This window comes from Amblyomma mixtum, chromosome 4, assembly GCF_055824585.1.
Source record: "Amblyomma mixtum isolate Tamu chromosome 4, ASM5582458v1, whole genome shotgun sequence".
Taxonomy (NCBI): domain Eukaryota; kingdom Metazoa; phylum Arthropoda; class Arachnida; order Ixodida; family Ixodidae; genus Amblyomma; species Amblyomma mixtum.
The window spans coordinates 155,627,469-155,655,431 of NC_143015.1; the positions used below are offsets into that span (position 1 = coordinate 155,627,469).

The window sequence follows — 27,963 nt, forward strand, 5'->3', positions numbered from 1 at the left end:
TTCTAAAATTTGATTGAACACGGGAAAAACTTAATTGAACACTCAGTAAGCTAAGCAGTAATCGGCATGAGGTTCTTCGAGTGCACTTAGTTCGACACGGCACGAGCTATCGAGGTTTGTAAATGGAGCGCACTGAATGCCCATGGCCACGCGACTGGAATACATGCTTGAGGAACACAAGCGTAGGCCGGCTAAAAAAATTTGCCTTCTCTATTTGGTGTGCAAGAGTATATATTCTTGTCCGACCGACTATGCGCTATCGGAGAGTTATAAGTGCACGAAATCGGCTTCTAATTTTGATCAGAGACTACAAAGGCTGTGGTCCCTACCTGAATTTCAGCGCAAACCACCTAGAAAGCTTCCTGAAAAATCAGCGCAGAAAGTGAAACCTGTGCACTGGTAAGCGTGCTGACACATGATACCTCGGTCGCATGGCATTTGGTGAACTTTGGGACAGAATAAAAAAAAAATAGAAAAGCGAAGAGTTGTAACGCACCTTGTTCTGGCACCCATCGTAGTGTCTTTGCGTAGTGGACAGCGTAGCGCAAGAGTGCATCGGCATTTCGCTTCGCTTTTCAAACGAAGTGCAGCGCCGTTTTAACCCAACGCTGGGCCGCGGTTTATGTATTTATTCAGATACACACAGCACCCGGAAACGGTCATTATTGTAGTGGACATAGCGCCTGTGTTGTGGGTGTGTTCTCTCCCCTTTTGTCCGTCGTCCTGGTTTTGCGCTACTCTTGTTATGGACAGAACGGTTTCGTTTTCTGTACCGATCCAACATGGAGGACTTAGTTCTCGGAGCGCCGAGAGGTGGCGCTGCGCATTTCGCATATCGTCTATTGGAAAAATAGCCGGTTGCCGTGTTTGCAACCAAGTACCACTGGTACAGCTTCTGTTATTTGCCTTAAAAGAGAGACCGCGAAATACAAAAAGAACCACGTGACAGGGAAGCAGTTTCAGCGCTCCCAAACGACCGGTCAAGCAACGACATCATCTTATCTTTGCAACTAAGTAGAGCAGAACGTTGGACCAGTTGGTGGAGCGATAGATTCGCCCCATTTGCTTCCCAAGGCGGTGTATCGTTTCCGAGAATGCAGTTGCAAGTTTGCGCTTGTTGGGCGTGCGTGTTTCTCCATCCCGGCTTGTGTTATCTGCGCAGTTTTCCTCAATAGATCTTTGCAACGATGTCCCGAACAAGAATTCGGCGTTTTGCGATGGTTGCGAGATACACGCCAACAACTCTCGCAAGTAAGGTGCAAACACAAGTGAATGGAACATGGCGATGGGATTTTCCTTGGCGATGAAAGTGTTCTGCGAGCGACACTTACTCAAGGGTGAGTTATCTTTATTTTTGGTAGCCTGGAGAGCTCGAGCTTCTTTCCACGAGTGGAGCACATATCTGATAGGAATGACAAGTTTACGCCACGTCACGTCGAAGTGCGACGCACAATCACCACCGCCGCTTGCTCGGTGCGCCCGATATATGCGATGCAGTACGGGAGATAGCCTCTAATAAGAATGTCAACGACAGATGAACGCCTGGACAGAACCGCTTCTCTTCATTTTTGCTCTGCACGGCGGGGGAAGAATGCGCTTTACAAGTGAGAGCCAATATTCCACGCTAAGCGTCCCACACGTGGCGCTCGACCATCTCTCCAATTTGTTAAATAAAATTCACGGACAATTACCCCAATGTGCGTAATCAAAGCTTGGCGTATTTTTGCAGAAAAAAAAAACATATTCGCGTGGTAAGCGCAATTTGAACATTAAGAAAAGGCGCGAAACGAGGCACTGCTCAATAATTGATAAAAAAAAATTGAATATTTTAGAAAACACATTTTTTTCAATGACATCTACACAGATTCTAGCTTTCGATATAATTCTGAGCAAAAATTCTTTAAAAAATTGAAAGAAATTGTGAAAATGTTCCATTTTTGTCGTTTTTTTTAATATGAACGTTCTGTCGGAAATTCAGAAATCGCCTTTTTGCTTCTCTAGATGTCTAGTATCTATAACAAATGTTACAGGTGACAAAACTGCGGACATAGAAGTAAAAAAAAATACTAAAGTTGCAACGAAGTGCACTTTGAGCCAGAAACACTCGCCAATTTCACCCTGAGGTGGTCCTAGTAAAAATACAAACAATAGCGAATTGCGTAGAACTGTTTATTGTCTTGCACTTCTGAAATTTTAATCGACGTAATATTTGTTTTAAGCGAGAAAAGATTTTTTGAAGTTGAGCACTTGCACCGCAAGCTGCGTCGTGTCGTGTCTTAACGCCTCTTTGCCACAGAGCACGACACTGTGGCCAGACGAAAGGCAGAGTTCTTGTTCTTAAGCGAGGTTTTCACTACAGGCAAGCATGGGAACGCTGAGTAGCCTTGACAGGTATGCGAGGGAAAAGATTTTCTTAACGCTGCCGGGGCGGAACATTCTCGAGTGAGCTAGTTGAGACGCCGGACTGAATATGACCGGAACGATCCGCCGCTGAAGCAATCCGCGACTCAGTAGTACCACGTGGTACCTGACCCTTGCGGCCGTCGGAGGCTCAAGACCGATTGTTTTCGAATATCTCTCGGTTTTATTTGCTTTAATCGGTGCGATTTCTCCCCTAATATTCCAGCGCAGAAATGGGCTTTATAACTACAAATTCTTCTGTACATGGGACGTAAGGCCAGCTCGTAGCCTGAAAGGTGATGTTGGCTTGAAGTAATGAAAAGGTTTGGTTTGGTTTATGGGGTTTAACGTCCGAAAGCGACTAAGGCTATGAGAAACGCCGTAGTGGAGGGCTCCGGAAATTTCGACCACCTGGGGTTCTTTAACGTGCAGTGACATCACACAGCACACGGGCCTCTAGAATTTCTCCTCCGAAGAAATTCTAGCCGCCGCGGCCGGGATCGAACCCGCGTCTTTCGGGTCAGCAGCCGAGCACCGTAACCGCTGAGCCACCGCGGCGGCGGAGTAATGAAAACTCCGTGTTCCTTTGACAGGGTAAAATTGGTAAATTCGTTTTTTTTAGGGAAGGAAATGGCACAGTATCTGTCTCGCGTAGCTCGGTGGACACCTGAACCGCGTCGCAATGGAAGGGACGAAGGTGGGAGTGAGAAGAGAAAGAGGTGCCGTATAGTGGTGGGCTCCGGAATAATTTCGACTCCCACCTTCTCCCCTTCCCTTACGGCGCGGTTCAGGTGTCCGCCGAGATTTGTGAGACAAATACTGCGCCATTTCCTTTCCTCAAAAACCAATTTGCCATCTCGCTTGACAGGGACCGCTGAACGGAATCTTGGAGCGAGCTGAATTCGTTTTTCTTGAACCATTTCTTTTGACACCCAAACGATCCCAATACCTTTGATGTTATTTTTTGGCCCAGGTATGTAACTCATAGGGTGTCATGATTTGGTAGTTGTAGGGGATTTGAAACCTCGCCCTTGCTGCCAAACGCTGCACGGTGCCCCCAACTCCATCACAAGCACTCTTTCCGTGGGAAGTTGCTAAAAAATTCCACTCGGCGCGAATGCCGAAGTCGTTTTCGTGTTGACAGAGGTTTGAGAAATTCTTGTTCTTGTACTGCGATGATGCGTCGAAGTAATGAATATTTGAAATTTGTGGAAAGTCTTGCTTCAGTATCCTAATTACTTCATTCTGAAATACAGAAACGACCACCGTGTCGCGGTCTATAGACAATCAGAAATAAAGCCGAAAGATTTTACAGAAATTTCTGTGGTGTCTTCGTGCCCACGAAGGTAAATTACAACAGGGTGTACTGAGGCCTGATGTTTGCTTATGGAGTGGTGGGCCTTCAGCTCCTTAAGCATGTCTAAGAATATATCACAGAACTGGTCTGGTGTGAGTAGGATTGTTTCAAGTTGGCAACACACCCCGCCAATCCTTGGACGCAGTCTGTTTGTTCAGAGTAGAAAACTGGAACGCTGCGGAGCAAAGTATCTGCACAGTTGATTCCCAGACATTTGGCACACGCACCAACATGCACTCCTCTTTGCCCAGTTCACATACAGCAGTGGCTAGAACAAGACCTACCGAACTACAGACCTGCACAAACGGCCCTTCTCCAGCGTGCATGTTCTAGTTCATGCCTTTTGCCGCTAGGATAGAAACATTACGGGTGGCGTGGCGCTAATATATACCTGTTGAGAAAATGGCCTCCTCCATCATTTTATTTCAAACAGGGCAGTTTTGTCGTTTGTCCACGTAATCATTGTCATCCATTTATCTATGCTAGGCACGGTGGTGCCGACGATAAGAAAGCGGACAAAAAGGAAGACGTTTTTATACTCTTCCAGAGCGAAAAAGGTCGTTATTGCGGCTATTTTCACTGCTGATGTTAAGATAGCAGAGAAAGACCAAACAAATGCATTAAATAGCGTGCACGAAATAGCAAACGATGATGATGATCATAGCAGACGAACAGGTCAACCGAGCGTCCTCAACGGCCAAAAAGCTAACGAAAGTTGGCGCACGCAGCTCCATAGGACCTCGCCATGTGTGCAGGTCTGTAGTTCGGTATGTCTTGGGCTAGAAGTTCTTCGGCACTTTCCTTTAAACCCGCAGCCTGAAGCATTAGCTTGAAGTTTTGGTGCTGCACGCACACACACGCAAACTGTGTGTGCGCCGCTCCCTCCAACTAAGACACTATGTGAAGGTCGAAGACTCGCAAATGTCGAGAAGCCGCACGTTAAGTCGTCAGAACTTTTTTCCACTCCTCATGCACTTCCACCCCGCCGCGGTGGCTGTGGTTACGGCGCTCGGCTGCTGACCCGAATGACGCGGGTTCGATCCCGGCCGCGGCGGCTGAATTTCGATGAAGGCGAAATTCTAGAGGCCCGTGAGCTGTGCGATGTCAGTGCACGTCAAAGAACCCCCGGTGGTCGACACTTCCGGAGCCCTTCACTACGGCGTCCCTCATAGCCTGAGCCGCTTTCGGACGTTAAACCCCAACAAACAAACAAACAAACATCGTGCATTTCCTTTAGATTTAGCAGCAAGAGGCGCTTGTGACGACCCTTTAGCACGTCCTTCTTTCCTGGAAGACAGTACGAAACAGCGTCATCTTCAAAAAAATTGATGATGGACGCCTTGACCGCTTCACTCACCGGGCGTCCTCTACGCTTTGGAGGGGTGCCTATTATTCCGGCTTCTGTTCTCATGTTCAGAGCTTGACACGCTTGCCGTTCGGAGGCCCCGAAAAAGCCCATTATCTTTTACCGAGACCAAGACGAGGGAGCCAATGTAAGAAGTTGTGTTCGTATTTCTCGCCTTTCTTCTAGGTCAAACTTGTCTTCTTTGACATCTTGCGTAAGTTTCACGCAATCGCTCAGAACAAAATCTTCGCTTCTGTCATGCTGGAGGCTTCATTTGTGGTGCAGTCCTAATGATTTAAAAATCCCTTTTCGCTTTAAGCTTTCGAACCTTCTTTTGCCGCGTAGGTTTCCCAGCTTCTTCGCCCACGTTTTCGTTGAAGGGGGCTCTCTCCAATGGCTACAAGGGCCTCGTTGCAAGCCTCAAATGTCACCATGACGTCATCTTGCTCGCACTGGGCATCGCGAGCCTGATAAGGTGCTCCACAGATACCACTCTTCTTTAAGTTGAAGAAATGCTGCCAGCATGCCTGGAAAAGTCGGCTACCAAGAATAAGATAAAAATTGGTGTGTGCTGGTTGGTTTGTTCAATGGGGTTTAACGTCCCAAAGCGACTCAGGCTATGAGGGACGCCGTAGTGAAGGGCTTCGGAAATTTCGACCAGATGGGGTTCTTTAACGTGCACTGACATTGCACAGTACACGGGCCTCTAGAATTTCGCCTTCATCGAAATTCAGCCGCCGCGTCCGGGCTCGAACCCGCGTCTTTCGGGCCAGCAGCCGAGCTCTGTAACCACTGAGCCACCGCGGCGGGGAAAATTGGGGTGTGCGTCTGCCAGAGCTAGTGTTATGTGATTGGTTCCACGGCAGTTCTTTCTGTTTTTGAAGAAGAAAGGGTTAGAACGCCACTTAGATGCAATCAGCGATGAATACTTCTTAAGGAAAACTTGACAGTGATGAGCACACACGGTACTGACGTCCCGTCGTGGGCGCCCTGAGCGCAAAAAACGAAGTCGCCTGAGCGTGTCTGTCAGTTTTTCATAAATGATGAGGGAACGTTTCTTGATCTGTGTTATAGCTTGTGGCTCCCACTTGGACCAAACGAGCACGGAGAAAGTTCGGTTTCTATAAACGATATAGAAATTCGTGCGTATGTATGAATACTCCTTTACCGATAGACGTCTGACACGTGCACGTTTTACGCAATTCAGATAGGGCTCCACAACTCAGCTAAGTAATGTAACTGCATTCGCCTTTAAATAGTTGTTTGCGCTGGTTGCTTTGTGCCCATCTGTTTGGTTTATTGGGGTTTAACGTCCCAAAGCAAATCAGGCTATGAGGGACGCCATAATGAAGGCCTCCGGAATAATTTCGACCACCTGGGGTTCTTTAACGTGCACTGACATCGCACAGTACACGGGCCTCTAGAATTTCGCCTTCAACGAAATTCGGCCGCCGCGGCCGGGATCGAACCCGCGTCTTTCGGGTCAGCAGCCGAGCGCCGTAACCACTGAGCCACCGCGGCGGAGCTGTGCCCATCTGTGTCAATATTCTAGGCACTATAGTCTCATGTATACCACGAACGAGCCTCTTCATTCTACAGCGAGCAGCATTCTTTTGTTTTTCTGGCCTCACTGAAAAGGTAAAACAAAAAAAAGGTAATGCTGGAGTAAATGCTGAGAGAATACGTAGACCTAAATTTAAGCAACGCATACTATCACCTTAGTTTAGGAAAAGCAAACAATAACACTTACTCGCATCGACATCCGCAGGACCCACAGAACTGCTAGATAGGCCATGGTTCATCCATGGGAGGAAAACCGTCCTTAGCAGAGACCCGAGCGGGTACCCAGCGAATTCGGCTGGAGGGACACGCAAGGTTGCTCGATGTTCGCATAGGCGATCCACGATTAAACGCGACGGAAACGCTGCACGGAATGTGTTGATGATGTTACGACCAGCGTGTTTTTAGATGCAAGGCAATATTTCGCATGTCTTGGTTAGAATAAACAGTTCTGTTTACGCCGCGGCAACAGCTCCCACGTGACCCGACGTCACACGCCATCTCGGCGCTCCCCATTGGTCAGTTGCAGAGCGAACACCCCCCGCATTTCAAATGCGAAAACGATATCGTTTATTGCATACCACACCCCCGCCGAATGTCACGCGATATGTTCTTTTTAGCTCTAGCCCTAAAAATGCACGCCAACAAGCGACGGCAAACTGAAGTGGTTATCTGGCCATAAAAGTGTCGTGCCATGCTAGGTGTCGTGTTCTGCGGTGAAGAGGCGTCGACGCAGCTTACGGCGCAAGAACTCAACTTCAGACATTCTTTTCTCGCTTCAAACAAAAATTACCTCGATTAAAATTTCAGAAATGCAGGGCAATAAATTGCTCGACGCAACCCGCTATTGTTTGTATTTTTACTAGACTACTGCAGGCTGAAATTTACGAGCGTTTTTAGCTCAAAACCCTGCTGAAAAAAGCTCTATGATGCAATAACCTCACAAAGGCTTCATCATAAAATATCATACAATTTGTATGATATTCTTTGACATCTCTATGATGACTGCATGATTTTACAGAAATATATGACATTTGTATGATAATTTTCTATGATTTGTACGATAACTCTATGATATTTGTATGACAAACTCTCTGAGTTTATTCATCATACAACTTTTTTCAGCAGGGAACGCACTTTTTTGAAAATTTAGTATTTTTTTTACTTCTATGTTCGCAGTTTCGTCACCTGTAACATTTGTTATAGATACTAGACATCTAGAGAAGCAAAAAGGCTATTTCTGAATTTCCGAGAAAAAGTTCAATTTAAAAAAAAACGACAAAAATGAAACATTTTCACAATTTCTCTCAATTTTTTAAAAAATCAGAATTATATCGAAAGTCAGAATCTGTGTAAATGTCATTGAAAAAACCGTGGAGTGTTTTCTAAAATATTCATTTTTTTATTAATTATTGAGCAGTGCCTAGTTTCGCGCCTTTTCAAAACGTTCAAATTGCGCTCAGCACGCGAATATTTTTTTTTCGGCAAAAATATGCCAGGCTTTGATTGCGCACATTGGGATAAGTGTCCGTGAATTTTATTTAACAAATTGGGGAGATGGTCGAGCACAACGTATGGGCGTGTTTGGCGTGGAGTGACCTATGAGCAAAAGGCAAATATGATTCTTGCCTTGGGAGCCGCTGGCGGCATTAAGAGGAAGGCCTCGAAAATATACCAACTTGGGGCTGCGAAGGGAAGGCAACTGCATCCACAATCCACCCAATGGGCATTGAAGCTTCCTTGGATGTCCTGGGGACGTCCACTGAACGTCCAGTAGTGTTTCAGTGCCCGTTGAGCACCTACCAGGCGCTAAGACAGACAGGGACTCTCAAGAGAACGAGGCACAGAACTTCGGCTATAAGTGAAGTGGGGACGGACATCTTGGAATTCATGGCTGCGAACCATCGCGCAGGGGTTCGTGACATAAGTGCTGACGCAATGGTGTCGAAGTCATCCGCCTGGAGAATTATGAAGAAGGCAAAGCTTCACCCGTACCATCTTCAACTCCACCAAAAGTTAAAAGTGAATGATTTCCCAGTAAAAAGAAAAAAAACCATTGGAACCAATTGGACATTCCAATTGGAACTAATTGGACATTCTCATTGCTTCCAATTGGATTTCCCAATTGGAACCAAAAGGTTCCAGTGGTGTTTTTGGACACCCGACCAATTGGACCCAACTGGACTAGCCAATTGGACCCATTTCACCCAGAAAATATTCACAAAATATGTTCATTGAGAAAGGTAGCTAAACGTTTGTCAATAATATGCTCTAGGATCTTGGATAAATATTTCTACCACTTAACATATAATATGCAAAAGGAAAATTGATTTATGAGGACTGAAGGGAGACACTGTGCCTAGCGCCAATCAACATTTTTCTGCGGAATTCAAATTAACATGCTTTTATGGAAATCAAAGCCAACAGACACACATCACACACTAGCAACACTGCACATTCAGGCACTAGTAGCATATATTAGCTCAATATGTACATCCAGAGAACATGCTTCTGCTCCTATATACCCAATTTATGAGGCTCTCATGCTGGGGCCAGTGACGCTTGCCCACTGAGCGCAGTTATTTAATTTTAGCTGCAGTGATGGTGTAGATGATGAGTGCAATTTCCAGTTTAGTAGATTAAGCTGCTGATATCGCTTACTGTAAGAACCATATTAGCTCTAACTTGTTTGTCAAATATGAAAATATTCATTGGATAAATTGGGTGCACTTGGGCGGACCAATTGGAAGCAATGGGTAAGACCAATTATCCTCACCAATTGGAAACCCAACAGGTCCAATTGGATAGTTCATTTGAGTTTCCAACTGGTTCCAATTGGTTCAAATGGGTTTTTTTTTTTTTTTTACTGGTAGGCGGCACGGCCACATGCCTATCACGCGACGCGAGGCTTCGCGCGAAAAAGCGCTCCATGCGAGCCGCGCTTCACTTCCTTGAAAAGCAGCGCACGCTAACTTTTCATGACACATAGTCAGTTCCTGGCACATATCTCGCAACATCGCAAAACGCCGAGCCCTGTTCTGGACAGCGTTGCAAACATAAGCGGATGTCGTTGCTTGACCGGTCGTTTGGGAGCGCTGAAACTGCTTCCCTATCACGCGGGTCTTTTTGTATTTCGCGGGCTTTCTTTCAAGGCAAATAAAAGAAGCTGTATCAGTGGTACTTGGTTGCAGGCACTGCAACCGGTTAATTTTCTAAGGGATCTACAACTCCTGCATTGACACTTTCTTTCTGAAGGCAATAATTAAGAAGTTAGCTAATTAGTCTCTGTTAATTAATTACTTTTGTATAATGAAAAACTACTGCAGACTAGGACACGCGACTGTCAACAACCCTCAGTTAGTCTCACTGGTCTAGGGAACATCCTTTTACAAGCTTGGTTACATTTAGCTGGGACACCTTGTGTGTGTGCGTGCACATGTGCGTGTTGGTTTATGGGGTTTAACAATGTGTGTGTGTGCGTGCGTGTGTGCGTGCGTCAGCATATATTTATTAGAAATATCTTCTCTACCGTGAGCTGCAACTAAATGTAAAAACCACATTATTGATGACAGTCTGTGTCAACTCACAAAGTTGCAAGAGGGCAAGAAAATATTTTTCCCACAAAAAAACCCACTGACAGTCTCTGTTTGAGGGACTAGCGCAAGGAGAGATCTTTTTTTGCTCAAAACTGCGACTTTTCTCGTTGTTTTCCCAAAAAATTTGAGAACAAAGTTTGTGCAGTTCATGTATTTTACTTTTGCCGCCTTTGTCCGTCCCAGAAATTACAGCAAGGCTTCTCCACTACAAATGTGAATTAATTATTAACTTTTAATTATTAAACTTTTAATTATTACACATAAAGAAGAAAACTAGTTAGAAAACAGAGAAAAAAATAAACTCTGCTTGTCATGCAAAGCTTGTTCCCTCTCGTAGTGCTCACGACTGTATATCAGTCGCCCAAGATTGTATTCTTTTTCAAAAAGAAAATGCACCGAAGTAGAGAGGACAGTTGCCATCAGCTAAACAGATCGTGCATAGAAGACATGTTGTCGAAAGAGTACAGCAGTGCCTTCCCCTCATCAGTACCTGTCAACATGCTTATCCCTAATAAATAAAAAAAGTGAGCTGGTACAGATTCATGGCAGACAACAGCTGGCGTGGTGGACATCACGGACTTATAATAAGGGAGTAATTACTCATTGGCATCCACCCGAGCGCAGCCATACGGCTACAAAGGAAAGCTATACAGCTTTCTCAGAAACTTCGTAGTTAAAGAAAAATTCGTCCTGGTCCGGGGTTCGAACCCGGGACCACCGCTACACCGGAGCAGTCGCTCTACCAATTGAGCTAACTGGGACGGCAAGCTTATGGTAGGGCGAGATCGAATTGATCAATAACTCGAAGTGGGAACTGTGTTGGTCAAATGTTTTAGGGGAATCCCCCAAGGTGGAGTAGATTTGTAATAAGGGAGTAATTACTCATTGGCATCCACCCGAGCGCAGCCATACGGCCACAAAGGAAAGCTATACAGCTTTCTCAGAAAGCTGTATAGCTTTCCAGGACGAATTTTTCTTTAACTACGAAGTTTCTGAGAAAGTTGTATAGCTTTCCTTTGTAGCCGTATGGCTGCGCTCGGGTGGATGCCAATGAGTAATTACTCCCTTATTACAATCTACTCCACCTTGGGGGATTCCCCTAAAACATTTGACCAACATCACAGACTTGAAGGAACAAATGAGTTTCAAAAAGATTGCAGTGAAGGCTGGCAACCTGCGCATCTTCTCGTGCTCTACCATTCTGTGTGCAGAGCAAGGGGTGAAAACGCAGTTTATGAATGAGGGTTTTTTGTTAGAAAAAATATTTGCGGGAGGGCTGACTTACAAAATTTTGAAACTTGGCAGTTCAGTTATTTAACGTTGAGGGAGCTGAAGCATCAGTCTCGTACTGATGACCTCCGCAGAAATCACTTGCTCCTTGATCCGTTGCGGATGTGTGGGCGACTTATTGGGAGATGTAAAGATAGCACTGTTGATTAACACGCCCACCATGGTGTCCACCAAGATGTTGTGGTGACATGTGTACTTTGCACACTCAGAATTAAGCTGCATATACCTATTCCAGGTTGCATGCAATGGCAGCAGTGAAACGAAGTTTTTTGCTAATATTGTGTTCCATTTTTCTGAAACCAAACCTCACTTAGAACAATCATGCAAACAAGGACCCAATTTGGGACCCTTACCAATCTTACCTAATAAATAACATTGAATCATTGCAGAACCGCGCCGTTCGTTTTATTTACTCCGATTATTCACGTAACACCAGCGTCACAGTTTTAAAGAAACGCGCAGGTCTCCAGGATTTATGTCTCCGCCGTAAAATTGCACGACTGTCACTTTTTCATAAACTTTATCATCATCCATCACTTCATAACGACTTTTTTTCTTTGCCTACTTCGATTTTTGACCGCCGCGATCATCCCTTTAAAGTTAAACGTTTCACGTGCAGAACATTTATCTATGCGCATTCATTCTTACCACGCACAATATCTGACTGGAACACTCTGCCTTCACATATCGCAACCACCACTGATCCTGATAAATATTTTAAACTTATATCTTCAATAACTACTGCTTAACTCTTCGCATACATTGTTATTTTATTTGTTCATGTCTTCCTTTTTTGCAGGGTTTGTGACTAAAAAGATTCATTGTATTAGTGTTCTGTTTGTATAATTTTAATAATGCAGTAATCTTCGTTCTTTGCCGCGCTGCCATTCTTTTGATTCTTTTGCTTACTTATATGTCATGCAAAGTGTCTTATTTGTGCTTTTGATTGATTCTTTTGCTTACTTATTTCATCCAGTGTGTCTTATTTGTGCTTTTGTTGTTTGTTTTATATTTGTGGTTTTTCTTTTATTCTGTTCAATTGCCTGTGCCCCCCCCCCTATGTAATACCCTCTCGAGGGCCTTTAGGGGTATTCTGTATAAATAAATAAATAAAGAGAAGGGGAATGAGGGGCTCATTATAAATATGAGAGAAGCCAACAGCCACAGAAACCAAGGGACAGAGGGGATTTTTAATTAATTTATTTTGTGCTGTTGTTCGATTTAGAATATTACTGAATATGTTGTCGCTTAAAGCTAATTGATTATAAAAGCAGAAGAAAAAACAACCACATGCCGCCGGTGGGATCCGAACCCACGACCTCCGAATTACGCATCCGGTGCTCTACCTCTGAGCTACGGCGACGGCTGTCAAATCTTCTGCTTTTGGGAGTATTTTATGTTTACAAATAACCTAACCTTGAGAGTGTTCATTAGCGCCACCCACGTTCTTAAGCGGCGGATGTAGCACGTCCTGAGTTACCGCTGATGTGATGTAGAACGTCATCGAACGGCGAGGGTGGAAGCTGTGTGAGAACCCTCTTATGCTTCCTATGGTGTCAAGGCTGCCAGAACCGAGGCCCTCGCTAAGCAATTAAGCAAACAAGAGAAGGGGAATGAGGGGCTCGTTATAAATATGACAGAAGCCAACAGCCACAGAAACCAAGGGGCACAGGGAATTTTTAATTAATTTATTTATTTTGTGCTGTTGTTCGATTTAGAATATTACTGAATATGTTATCGATTAAAGCTAATTGATTATAAAAGCAGAAGAAAAAACAACCACATGCCGCCGGTGGGATCCGAACCCACAACCTCCGAGTTACGCATCCGGTGCTCTACCGCTGAGCTATGGCGACGGCTGTCAAATCTTCTGCTTTCGGGGGTATTTCATGTTTACAAATAACCATCATGTTATCCACATTGTTGTCAATGCTAAATGTGTGCTGAGATGTAAAAAAAAACAAAAACATGGCCGTTTCTTCTGCCAAACTACTAATTTATATATCTTTGGTTTGCACTAAGCTGCAGTACGTTTAATCAATATGGGAATATCAATCTAGATCATTTGTAATGACAATTAAAGCAATATTGCACTGCCCATTTTATTCTGTCTAACAATGGGCATTTTCCAAATGTGGTATTTGTGAAACATTATCATTTGTACTTCTTGAGCTGTGCAGAAAGATGTCGTAATAAAGCGTTTTCTTAAAAATATAGAATACAAATGAAGGTCTTAATTTCATCATGCAGATATCATCTGCACAAGCTCGGCACCCTGCTTTGCTGTGATACTGCTCACTGACATCTCTCATTCCGAGCGTACCATCAGAGTAGAGACACCTACCAGCTGCTTTACTTTTAAAGTTCCAAAAAGAAATTCAAAAAGCTTTTAAAGAAACATTAATTTTGCTTTAGGTTAGAGGACTGTTTTATGTATACTGTTGCCACATTATTCTTGCAGTTCTTAATGCCTGTTGTACATTGTTCTTGTTTACTGTACTGTAACTGCTACAGAAAAGCCTCAGCATCGTAATACATGCCTTGTGTAGTTGTGATTTTTACCCTAAAATGTTTGCTCCATGCTTTATCTTAATGTGGTCCATATTTTCTTTACACCATAATCCTTTATAATAATGCACGGGGTTTTAGTGCAAATTCATTAATTTTGCAATTCTAATTAACCTCATGTGCAACAGTGCATGCTTGAGGCACAGTAGGAATAAAAAAATGACTGGGGTTCAATGCTCTGTTAAGCTCTGTTAAGCATGGTCTTCACTGTCTCATATCAAATGCCAAGGTCAAAGGTCAAGGTCAGGTACCCATTGGTCATAGTCATATAATAACATGGTCATACTACCAAAGCTTGGGCCATACCACCAGGCACTTAAGTTCGGTTTGACCTTGTGAGGCATTGAAGGTCATTGTTGTTACGCTGCCCACTGTCTTAAATAATGTCAAGGTCAAAGGTCAGGTGTTCAGTGGTCATAGTCTTATGATCACGTGGTCGTACTGCCATAACTTGTGCCATAAGACCACACAATTAAGTTCGGTTTGACCTTGTGAGGCATTGAAGGTCATTGTATCATCCACACCAAAATGAAAAGTTGTACCCCGAGGAGTAAAGCTGTCACTCTAAAAGATATGCCAGGGCAGCTTGACAGAGCTCTCAGAGCTACATATGCCCTTGTGATGCCTCATCTAGGCCATGAAATAAATTTATGGATAAACTTTTCTGTTTACGCATTGCACCACTAAGCATGAGCTAGCTGTTAATGTCGACCAAATGTGCAAAATGGATGCTAGCTTTTTCTTTCGGCGAGATAATTTTTTGCAAAGAAAGACACTTCTGAGGGCTGTGGTGCCCTACTGTCTAGTTTGAAACTAAACCTACTGTCTAGTTTGAATAGTTATGGCTGCCTCATCAGGTAAACTTAGAAGCTCTTTCATTCTGCATCGCAAATCTGCTTTCACAAAGAGGTGGCAGGCACTCAGAATGTGCTTGTAGAATGCATGAAGCAATTATTTCGTTTTTACTCATTATTTATCCACAGTGTCGACCTATAACGTGGTGTCAGGACACTCATCTGAAGGTGCTGACAACTGAAAGAGAGGCAATGATGAGAACATGTGTACAAAAGAAGGACTCATTGCTCTGTTCATTTTTGCAGGCATTTGGAGCTTGCATCACAGAGCCAAAGAAAAGGCATTTGCAGGCGAACATGGCTTCATCATAAATCCTGTCCATCTTCATGGTCTGACTATAGTTCGGAAGTTGTAGACTGTGAGATAGCATGAATTTGCTGATTTCAGCATCTGGTGTACGTGAATACAGTGAGGCACTTGAGCTCCGATCCCTTTGAGACGAATATTCACACAGCTTTTTATTTCGGGTTATGACAAATGGGCACTGCGCAGGTGTTTTTATGTGGCTGTATGCATGAAAGTACTCACAGCCGAATGAAAGATGAATTCAGCAACAGTTGACCTTCAAAGGCGGCCCTCTAGCTAATGACATCAACTAACTGTCATGACTGCATGGTTGATCCCCTTCCTCCAGCCAGCCACCTGTGACTTCTTAACAGTTGGTCAACGACATTGGATGGAGAGCATCCTTTCAGGGGCATTAATTTGTCACTGAGTTGTTGAGTTGTATGCAACTATAGATCAGTGGATCTCAAACATTGTGACCAAGGCATGTTATGATTCCCAAGATTGAAAGAAAAAAAACGCAAAAAAGACGCACGAAATATAATAGCCAAATACCATCTGTGCTGACTTCAAACGATTATTTTATCCTGAGAAAAAGCTATAAATAGGCAGGAAAAGGGGGTACATGAACAAAAAAAGGCTACTGCATCTGGCCTCGTGTGTTAGGCGAACTCATTGGCCTCGGTGGTTTTCTTTTTTTTTATTCAAGCCACCTTTCCATGCTATTCATTGCTGTTTCTTGGGGCAAAATAATCTGAAGTCAGCACAGTGGTGTTTGCCTTTTCTATTACCGTGCACCTTTTTTGTGCTGTTTTTCGTTTCAGTCTTGGCTGTGAATTACCCTAGCCCAATCAATCACTCTTGCAAGGTACAATCCAATTTTAATGTCTTTTTTTTCCATAATGTTTGTATTTCTTGCGTAAAGAATTACAGGGCGTGATTTCTTGGAATGAGCCAGTCTTGGTGGTGCCTTGGCTTAAAGGAACCCTGAGGAGACCTCCAGTAAATTTTCCTTCCAAGTAAAAATATATTGTATGGGTTTTTCTGACTATGTTTACATTTGTTAAGCATGAAATGGTGCATTTATTTTCAGGAAAATTATTTAGAAATTTTCCTGCGATTTAAACTCTTAATGTGAGCACTGAAAAGTACTCAGTGATCACTGCCTTAGGGTGGTTGAAAGTATAACCTGGCCTCGATGTTATCGAAGTTTACTTGCGAGAATGGCCAATGGTGGCAATACAAGCAAATCACCTTTCAGTCTCTGCTAGTTGACAAGAGCTCTGTTTTCATATAGAGGTGGTCTTTTTGTGATCAGAACCTGGCAATCTATTAATACAGACCAACATCAGTTTGTCCTCAGCTTGTGTTTAAATGTTTTGCTCTGCATGTATTGCTGCTGCTACTGCCATTTTCATAAATGACTGCCTTGCTGATTTGTTATGATTGTCATGCCCTGTTACCAACTTTGTTTTGCATACGGATGTCGTGAAAGTTTTTTCCTGGCCTCATATTTACACTCTTAACTTTGATACAAATGAATATGTGGACATTGGGGTTTGTGAACAGTCACAGAAAAGCAAAGGCTTTGCCTTACAGAGGACTTCTCTCTCATGATATAACACTGAGATCTGTATTTTGGCTCTGCTACAAGCTCCTATGTTGTGAAGGATACAGCACAGAAGCTGCTACTTTGAGTAAATGCACATAGAGCCAAGGCTTCCGATAAGCCTTGTGTTGTGTCTCTTTCAACACTCCTCGTGTCACGCCTGTGTTTGTTACCTACTCTGAGTGTTCAAAATACCTTACTTCAACGATGGACACAAGTGAGACAAATGCATTTAATCTTTTGCAACTGCCATGTTCTCTGCATTTGAAAGTGGCAAATGACTCTTTTTTTTTTTACTAAGTCACTCATCATCATCATCAGCCTGACTACACCCACTGCAGGGCAAAGGCCTCTCCCATGTCTCTCCAATTAACCCTGTCCTTTGTCAGTTGCCACCGCTGTATCCCCGCAAACTTCGTATAATCTCATCCGCCCACCTGACTCTCTCCCGCCCCCTGCTACGTTTGCTTTCTCTTGGAATCCACTCCGTTACCCTTAAGGACCAGCGGTTATCTTGCCTTCGCATTACATGCCCTGCCCAAGCCCATTTCTTCCTCTTGATTGCAACTAAGATGTCATTAACCCGCGTTTGTTCCCTCACCCACTCCGCCCGCTTTCGATCTCTTAACGTTACACCTATCATTTTCCTTTCCATAGCTCGCTGCGTTGTCCTTAACCTAAGCTGAACCCTCTTTGTTAGCCTCCACGTTTCTGCCCCATAGGTGAGTACCGGTAGGATACAGCTGTTGTATACTTTTCTCTTCAGGGATATTGGTAAGCTACCATTCATGATCTGAGAGAACCTGCCATATGCGCTCCACCTCATTCTTATTCTTCTAGTTATTTCCCTCATTTTATGTCACTCATTTTTGTTTAAATTATTATGTGCATGTCATTTTAGGTCTCAGAAGAGTGCCAGGTTTGCACTGTGTTGTGTGCATTTTGCGAGTGACAAAAACCAAAACAGGTGTGTAAACGAAAGGCAGCTTTCAAGTGAGTGAAGTTTCTGGAAGGGGGGCTAACCTGCCCATAGGTGTAGAGATCCTTTAACGTACCCTATACTGACCCAATTTTCTTGGTGTCTGCACCCTTCAGCAAACAATAGAGTTATCCAATTCCTTTTCTGTTGTTCCATTCTGCAGTTGCACTGAGTCAGCTCCTCGCATTCTCTGCTGTGTCTGTGCAGGAAAAATCTGAAAGAAGCATCACAAAGGATGAAGAGAAGTCGTGCCTAAAGATGATGCATTTTTTTCCTTTTGTTTGTTTTTCAGATAGGAAGCCTATCTTCCAATAATTTCAATGAAATACAAGTCTCCACTGCACCAACGTAGGAATCGATCGTGGCCAAGCCTCTGTTGCCTGCCTCGTCTTCTCATGCAGCTCATCGAAAAGTGTCGCAACGTTCGCTACCACATGCACTGCATATTCACAGACTGATGCAACAAGACTGTGGCTTTTTCTTATATTGATCATGCATTTGCCACACATTTTTACATTTTAGTTTCACATGAACAGTAACTATGCCATCATTTCACACTCCCTGTTCCTTGTGACATTCAAACTTCACCTCAAAATATTTCTGAGGTCCAACTGTGCTCATTGCCATCAAGTTGGTTATGTATGCCGAAAATATTTCCTGTCATATGTGGACCATTCAGATTAACAGTCACCCACATAGTGGGCTAAAGATTACTCAACAAGCGACTCTAGGCTGAGTTGCCTCAGTACATCACCTGATGGCCCTAGTGCTTGGCGAGTACCTTTCATGCTCTTAGGGGCAGTTGTTGAACCATATCTGTACAGTTTTGTCTTGAGGAAAAACACAGCGCACTCCTAAGACACGGACAAAGAAAGGCAAGACGATACAGCGCTGTCAACTGATTATTTTATTGTGGAGCAACATATATATACGTTCGAAAAGTGGGCGGGAAGACATGAGTAACATCTGCTGTGTTTGCACGCGACCGAAAGATAACAAACTGCAATTGAAAATAACATGAGGGCAAGGGTGACCCTTGGAGGCAACAAAAAATGAAAACTAGACAAGATAAAGAGGCAAGTGGAGGGGCGATTAAACGGATCACGCTTAAAAGGATGACACAAGCTGGCAGTACAAGAGACAAAAACACTAGGAGATGACAAGTGAACAAAATGCACTAAAAGGCCAAAAAGACCATTAAAAAATTTTTAAAACCGATAAAAGAACCAAAAGGGACGTCAAAAGCAGAAGACAGAAAACAACCTTGTCCAAAAGGTAAAAAAGGCTACAAGACGAATTTCGGAATCCTACACATTAAAATTGCTCTATGCCTGGCTCAAATAATCTAACTCACGTTTCGTTAGCGCTATCGAGGGTGTGCTAACACAATCTTCACCTAGCTTTAGGAGTGCGCTCTGTTTTTCCTCAAGATGAACTACCAACTAGCCCGCTCTTCCACCCTTGCAATCTGTACAGTGGCTGACTATTTTTAACGCAATGGCGTTAAGGGCACTGTTCAGCAAAAAATTCGGCATGAGTGATAACAGCAGCGGCATGAGCCGAAAAATCCCCAGCGAAGCAACCTAGGTGGCCCACCTAGGTCAAGGTGACCTTGTGATGTCATCAGAACCTGCCCCTCAGATTGTTAGCAAGCCTCCTACTGCGGCAGGTGGCAGCTAAATTGGTTGTGAGAGCCCAGGTAGCACCGAAACATTGCGACATTTTTGTTACGCTCAAATGTTATTTCAATGTCCTTAATGTCCTTTTTTTCTAATGTTTTTGTAATGTTACATATAAATGTTCGAATAACCTTCCCCAAACATTCATGAAACATGTAAACAACATAAATGGAACTTTCTCGAAAATGGTGAAGCAGCCCCGCACAAGCATGCAGGCCTGCCAGTGGTGACGGCACACAACTTACAACGCTTTGCAAGAACCATACAACACCACAGCACAGCAACTCGTATTCGCTCACCTACAAACGGATATCATGCCGCCGAGCTTATATATTCGCTACTGCGGCATGTGCCATGAGTGACAGTGGGGAATGGGTAATAACTAAAGTTTTGTGCCAAAATAATGGGGCTCTTCATGCAATCTATGGCGAGCACTATCTAAGAGATGTGGTTACAAGATACTGTTAGTTGAAAAGCATCTTAACTCTTAGAACAGTGAGAAAATGTTTGAAAATCCGTTCTCGAAATATATTTGCAATGTTGTTTTATAGTTGCGACTCTAACATTATAATAAAATTTAGAAGATTATATTAAAACAACGTTTGTTTAGAATGTGAAAGTAACGTTTCCTATGTAACTTATAACGTTATATGGTAATTTTTAATGTTAATGCAAAGTTACTATGCAACATGTAGCATTACTCCAACTTACATAACATTTTTATAACACTATTCTAATATTCGGTGCTACCTGGGAGGTTGCTCGGGAAGACCAACCTGGGTCGCACAAGCCACAGCAATGGCTGCACCTCCCATGCACCACTGCGCCAGGAATGGTATGAGGACTCCTAGGGATCTATGAGTGTAGAGTCGAGAATGACCAATTCCACATATCCCTTTCAGGCGCTTTGTACACAATTGTGTAAGCGGCAAACTTACAGCTTTTCCTGAGAAACTGGAGCACTTAACAGTGATTTCATTATTTCAGTCAAAATGAGTACCTTTCTTGTTGCAAATAAGTTGCTTTTTTTGTACCATGTAGCGAATGCAGTAAATAATATTTCACATAAGAGTGAGCTAGGTAGCACTTTGTCCGCCGTTTTTGTGCAGTCAGATTTTGGCGCGAGTGAAAACATCGATTGTTTTTGCTCAATTTCGAGCATAATGTGAATCTTCCAAACACAAAGCGATTCCACGATCCCTAGGGTGTTTACCTCACACACGACAACATTTCGATGTTACTATTTCTAACAAATCTGACACTTAGTACGGAATTCTCCACATCGTTGTAAGAACTGACCTGCTGGTCTTTCATGTTCGAAAACTAACAAAGTCCCTTTCTTGAGGCCTGAATATACTACTTAGGTGAAAAAATAATTGATTTCAGTGAAAACAAAAAATGGCGCCTGAAAGGGTTGAATGGGCATTAACCCATTGATGCTACTGCGTCTTGCTTAAAAGTGTCCCCGCCAGTTTTGTTGACGAAGTGAGACACAATATTCAAACCATATCAAATCTAAGTTTAAGAGAAGGTCGATCTACATCGCGGTCACCTGAAATTTGGAAAACTCCATTCGTGCGCACATCCATCAGCCGTCAAATGCTCGAATATTCACTTCCAAACTTGTTAAATTATCTTCATAAATACGATATAAATATCGAAAGTGCTAGCACCCAAACTCTGAAGAATTTTTTTACACAACAAGAGTGATGGTTATGCTCGCTTTGAATTGTATAATGATGCTTTTTTTTCTTTCAAGTGTATTATACTAATCTTGATATGATGAAGATATCTTATTGTTATGCAAAATAAGGCTTTGACGTAGAATGCGACCAACTAATTTTTCTTTTCAGCCAAGAAAATCTTGATTCACTTGCTATGTGTGTATGCTGTCTTAATTATGCTGCTATATATGTAAATATGCAACTGCTGTATGTATGCCTTGTGAATGGGGGCTCAAACTACGTCAAGTGATGTTTTCACTTTTGTTCGAGTCCCTTTCCGCCTCGATGGAATAAAGTTCAGTTCCAATTTCAACACTTTCAACTGTGTTGAGAAACCACACGATTTGCGGTTGTCTAGAAAAAGTCTTGCGCTGTACTCTACATTCAAACTCTGGGAAATCATGGGGCATTTTGTGGTTGCAAAATAAGTACTTTATGTTCGGAGCAAGAAGGGACCAGCGGCAGTCTTAGTTAAAAGGGTGCCAGGCTATGTGTTGGATCAGCAGTGATGTTCTAACAAAGCGTGAATGTTGCAGAATCTTTAGTCCCCCGTTGTAGGTGTGAATAATTTGATTGCTTACAACTTACTTGCACATTTATAGTTCGTATATGCTAACATGTTTCCGATAGCATCTTCAAGAATGCCTTGACAGATTTGTCGATCAGGTCAAAAGTACAGCTGTTGAGGATGTGGCTTTAATGGCCTTACGGAACTGACACTCAACAAAAAAAGAAAATGCCGATATGTTTAGTGCAAAGACTAAAACTGGCTAATAACTAGTAGTTGGTGATGCCACTCTCATCTACGCATGGAGGTGTAGATGTATGTATGACTTTAGGCAATGTATGATATCTTTCACTGCGCAGGCTTGGTCTCCACTCCTGACTGGCTTGGCTTGCCACCTCTACAAGAGCTGCAGGCAGGACAGCAGTGGTTCATGTGCGACGAATGTGACTACGGCACAGCTTTTCACACCGACTTCGAAGAACACCAGAAGGTCCACACCAGCGAACGCCCCTTTCACTGCAACTACTGTGGCAAGACCTTCACAAAGAGACGCTCGCTGTCAGATCACCTTCGTATCCATACGGGTGAAAAGTCATTCCACTGCAGCCATTGCAGCAAGCGCTTCATGAAGAGAGATGACCTGGCAAAGCACATTCGCATCCATACAGGCGAAAAGCCGTACCACTGCCACCTGTGTCCCATGACCTTCGCACAGAGTTCGGCCTTGAAGCAACATGTGAGAACCCACTCAAGTGAAAAACCGTTCCAGTGTCACTTTTGCTCTAAGGCATTTACACGCAAAATTACCATGAAACACCACGAACAGAACTGTCACCCTGAAGCATCCACACCTCCACAAAGCTGTGGTACGTTCTTCTAGCATTCAGCGCAACACTTGTGGGCAACATGTGCATTGTGCAGATCGGGTTTGACTGCGAGGTCTGCGTTAAAAGCTGTCACCATTGAATAGGCAGAGGGAGGAACTTTTTGAGAGAACTGCATTGCATGAAGGTGTTCCTCGGTGCTGTGTCACCTATAAAGTGGTGTAAGATGAATAAAATTGTAAATGTATTTGTGGACTGCATATGTATTCAACTAATAAATGAAATAAGGTGTTTATATCACCGAGTTGAAATGCTGTCAAGCTGAGCCAACTACTCAACATATCAAACAGGTAACTGAGTCCTACTGGAACTCGCCCATTGTTAGGTCCCATGCAGGCAATTGTTGTATCCAGGAAACGTTCACAAAATGTACCTCCAAATTCAGCAGTGCAAAATGCGCACTGCGAGAGTTAATAAGGTGCAAAAGAAAAACTTATTTGGCAGAACTGCTGGGAGATGTTTGACTCTACTTTGTGCCAAGTTTTTAGAAAGGATTTGAAACAATGACAACTCCACGCTTTTGCGGAAATTAAGTCAAGCATGCATCACGCTCAAGGAAGTGTTCACTCGGACACTGCTGTCCAAGCCGAACACATATCCATAGAATGACTGCAGTCATAGTGCAAATGATAATTGAATTTAGCTGAATAGACTGAGGATATTTCTTATTACAAGAACCGTAAAAGTCATGCCATGTTTGTCAGATATGCAAGTGTTCGCATCCTCACCGGTTTGCAAATACAGATCAAATTGAGTGTCCAGTAGGAACATGGCCTACCAATTGGATTAGCACTGTCCAACTGGCAGTCTATTTATTTATTTATTTATTTCTGGTTTGGTTTGGTTTATGGGGTTTAACGTCCCAAAGCGACTAAGGCTATGAGAGACGCCGTAGTGGAGGGCTACGGAAATTTCGACCACCTGGGGTTCCTTAACGTGCACTGACATCGCACAGTACACGGGCCTCGAATTTCTCCTCCAAAGAAATTCAGCCGCCGCGGCCGGGATCGAACCCGCGTCTTTCGGGCCAGCAGCCGAGCACCATAGCCACTGAGCCACCGTGGCGGCTTATTTATTTCTGATACCCTCATGGCCCACAGGGCATTATTGAGGGGAGTGGTACATAGATATAAAATGAAACTGTTACAGAAAGGGGGTTAACGCATACATAGGCATGCCTACAAAAAATGATACGCATGATTGCAAAAAAAAACTAGCTGCAAGAAAATACATGACTCAAAAAAGCGAAACAATACAATAATTAGGAATAATTCGGAATTTGGACTGTCCAAATGGAGCAGCAACTATCCCAATCAGGACCAGTTGAAAACTAAATTTGTCTGATTGGGAGTCATTTGGACTATCTAATTGGAACCAGTTGGAAACCCAATTGGTTCCTCCCACTTTTTTTTTTTTACTCGGGCACTTTAATACATACGCGAAGAAAATCAATTAAATAGCAAAACAATTAACTGCTTAATACAGCAGTATGACAGCTGAAATTTTCAGTCCCAATGGCAAGCTTTTGCAGTGAGCTGGATTTATTAACGTGCCTCAGTATATTCAGCAGCTTGTTTTGTGCTTGACATCAGCATTGAATCAACAGTCCCAAAGAGCCTCAAATCATCAGTGAATTGTAGTATCTTAGAGTACTTGGTGCAATCTTTAAAATCATTCACAAACACACTGAATAAAAACGGTGACAAATTTGACCCCCGCGGTACACCACAGTTCACAGGGTAACATGAAGATGTGTATCCACCATAAGTGACGACATTTCATTGGTCTTGATGAGATTCACTGGTCACTGACCATGGTCAAACAAAAACAAAAATGACGTTTCGGGAGCGCTACGGCTCCCTTGTTCCCTTGTTAAGGTGAACAAGGGAGCCGTAGCGCTCCCGAAACGTCATTTTTGTTTTTGTTTGACCATGGTCAGTGACCAGTGAATCTCATCAAGCCATGATTCCTGACCAGACGGTACGCCGTCGAACCCTTGACTACATCACTTTACGCCATCAATATGGACAACCGGCCGTCACCGGAATACGAAAGGTGAACAAGGGAGCCGTAGCGCTCCCGAAACGTCATTTTTGTTTTTGTTTGACCATGGTCAGTGACCAGTGAATCTCATCAAGCCATGATTCCTGACCAGACGGTATGCCGTCGAACCCTTGACTATTTCATTGGTCTCTTAAGATAAGATTAGAACCATTTGGAAAGGTGCAGTGATAGTCCATAGAATCTCAGTTTTTCTAGCTCCAACGAATGGCTAACTAAGTCAAACGCTTTCCTAAAGTCAAAACATAAAGCATCCACCTGTTTCTTTACGAAAACAACTTGGTTAGCCTCTACAGAGCGGCCTGGTAAAAAGCCATATTGCTCACTGTACAGCTTATTTCTGAAAAAGAAGAGCAAACAGGTATGAAGAACACGTTCGAAAACCTTAGACAGAGATGAAAGCAGAGATATTGGTCTATAGTTGGACACGTCGGTCAAAGAGAGAAATGGATAGAAAGGCAGGAAGGATAGCCAGGCGATGCCTAGTAGGCTACCCTACACTTGAGGAGGGAAACAAAGGGGGGAAAAAGGAAAAAGAGTGGCAATGAAATGAGTTTTTCAAGTGTACATCGACCACTATGTCAAGGGGACGGAGGGCGCGTACTAAAAACTTAAAGTTTAGAGGCGGGAACACACAACCCCGAGTCTTTTAAGAATCTCAGGAGCGCTTTCACCCCTTTCCTCTGTGAGGAAGGTTGTGTCCAAGGCCCCATAACCTTTGATTCTGTTAGAGGATGCGAGTCCAAGCGGTAGAGAGTAGCAGCCAGGAAGCCACGCTCTCACTCAAAACAAGGGCAGTCACAGAAGAGGTGCCTGATAGTTTCATCGCAACCGCACTACTCATATGCTGGAGAGTTGGTCAAGCTTCCCTTTTTTATGTATTGGCACAACTAAAGATAGCTTCCATCAAGACGAAAATTCTCGACGGTGCAAGGATAAGTTAAAAACATAAGTTAAAACAGGAGCAGGAGCACTGACGGAGCCTTTGATAATGAACATCGGAATTTCGTCCGCATCTGAAGATTTTTTGGGGTGCTGGGTGCGTATAGCTCCTTCTACCTCGCTAGAATTAATGCTGTCAATATGAAGGAAAGAATCATTTTGTTCAGGAAGGTATAATTTTCGGGGGACGACTAGAGCTTGTGCATAAACGCTAGCGAAATAATCGGCAAATTCATTGCAGACGGCGGCAGGGTCGCAAACCTTTTCTGGTCCCTCATGCAAAATTATTCCTTGTTTAGGATCCTCTTGGCCTAAACCTAAGCTAGCGTATTTCCATAAACTGACAGTGGAGCGCCCCAGTCTTTCTTCTAGAGACTGCAGGTAAGCAGCATGATCCCAACGGTAAAGGCATTTGGCCTCCGACTGATAAGCACTGTATTTTGTATACCACTCTTGAAATGACATCAGACAACACCGTCAATGACAACGCAGCTTTTTGCGAATTTCTTTACTTAAATCAGCCGAGAACCAGTGCCGATACCTTGAGTTTTTTTAACATCTTTCTCCAGGTAATTCCAGTTGCAATAATGTCGGTTATCTTTTGTGCAGCTCTATGGGCACAAGTTTAAAAAAAAAAAAAGGTGTTTTCCAAGTGTCTATACAGTCCCAAGTAGTCCCCATTGATGTAATCGAACTAACTTCCACAATGCGTCTGGTTAAGTACAATTGCAGATTCAAGAACAGCCTCAAAAGGATGATGCCAGATGCCTATCAGCACCAGCACTGATAGAGGCTCCGAGATAGTGGAATCAATGGCGTTTTTCAGAAACAGATATAGCAGGTTTCCTTTTAAGTTGGCAAGGTAATTTTTTTGCTTGAGCTGTTCAAAGCTTGCGAATTGAAGTAGGAAGTTAGCTTTAAACCGAACCTTAGAGCTTCTTGAAACGCAGAACCCAGTGGACCAATTTCACCCTGGCAAGCTAAAGTCACCCACGATATGTGCAGTACATTTGGTAAAATCAACACGATCATACAGAAGATTTAGACAGTTTCTGAGAGTAAAAACAGGCGATGTGGGAAGGAAGTAGTAATTTCCAAGCAAGATGTTTTTTCCGCCATGTCTAAGGATTGCCACCCATACATTTCCACACCATGCTGACACAGTGGTTGCCATTCCCCTCAAGCCAGGAACATTCTGATAATATAGAGTTGGTGTGCTGCCATTTTTATCGGTAGCGTTGGTGTGCAGCCATTTTTATCGGTAGCAGGTTCTTTTTCCAAAGCATCATCGCGCTTCATTTGGTCCCATGAAGAACCAAGAAATGAGTGGAAAAGACATCCTTCGGGCCACAATGCAGGATCACTGATCCCTTCAAAGTGAGCAGCGTCTACTGCAACGTGGAAAGATGCGTAACCATTGAATCTGCTTTTCAGTTTTGTGCATTGGCACATCTTTGTTTCAAGTGCAGTATTAAGCAGTTCACTCACGCTTGCCGTTGTGGTGTTTGGGTGAAGCCTTGACACAATTCCTTTCTCGACGCCGGTGCACTCACGACCACTGTCGACTTTCCTGTACCGGCTGTCGCCGTTGGACGCTTTCGGCGAGCTACTTGAATCCTTCTTCGTCGGAGGTGTCCAGAAAACCGCTAGCTGTGCATCCTGCTGAGGGTGGATTGCTGATCATGGGGCGGTTCGTACACTCGAAGTGGAACGTCTAGGTGGCTGAGTACTTCCATTTAAGTTGCAATTTTAGATTTTGCGTTAGTCCACTGGCCGGCTTGACGGGACGCACTCTCGGTTGATGCAGAAGCGTGGACGTTATGCGCTACCAATTTGCGAAAGACCTGGTTATCTGCCTGCAGCTGTTCAACAGAGGTACCTTGAGATTTCATTATTTCCGTGCGGTATTCTACCTTGCGCAGCAGTTCTTGCATCAGGGAGGAGGTAACGATGTCTTCGCCTTCACCTGCCGATGCACTATCGCGCTTAATATGACTTGCAACGCCGGGAAGCATGGCCGGAGCGCTTACCGGAAACATGGTGGTGGTGGCGGGAGCAGTGACCCTGCTGTTTTCCTTGGAATGCAACGGAGCAGGCGCCGCACACACCCTTCACTATGATGTGCGAGGCATAAGAAACTGTGAAAAGCTATTCACTATTTGTCATGAATGCACAGTTAACTTCTCCGTAAGCGACATTGAGAAGAATGTTATTCTCTTGTGCTTTCCTATGAACATTTCATTTTTGGCGCTGTGCAAAGGCGATGATGTTAGTGCTGGTGCTGCCGAAAAATCGCGCGCTGATCGAAGACAGCGGTTCAT

General features: G+C 43.7%; 1 protein-coding gene across 3 annotated transcripts; it reads left to right on the forward strand.

Annotated features, from left to right (window-relative positions):
* The first annotated feature begins 992 nt into the window (after positions 1 to 992).
* Positions 993 to 22,826, forward strand: LOC149348878 (uncharacterized). 3 transcript variants are annotated; one of them, XM_089540991.1, is made up of 3 exons: positions 993 to 1,337; positions 15,217 to 15,300; positions 18,137 to 22,826. In XM_089540991.1, exons 1-3 carry the CDS (start codon positions 1,280 to 1,282, stop codon positions 18,157 to 18,159), a joined length of 165 nt encoding a protein of 54 aa, XP_089397117.1. In that variant the 5' UTR covers positions 993 to 1,279; the 3' UTR covers positions 18,160 to 22,826. The 3 variants fall into 3 exon arrangements, 2 of the variants coding, with proteins under 2 accessions (XP_089397117.1, XP_089397116.1); XR_016282527.1 differs by lacking the exon at positions 15,217 to 15,300; XM_089540990.1 differs by lacking the exon at positions 15,217 to 15,300 and having other exon boundaries at positions 22,115 to 22,826.
* The last annotated feature ends 5,137 nt before the right edge of the window (positions 22,827 to 27,963 follow it).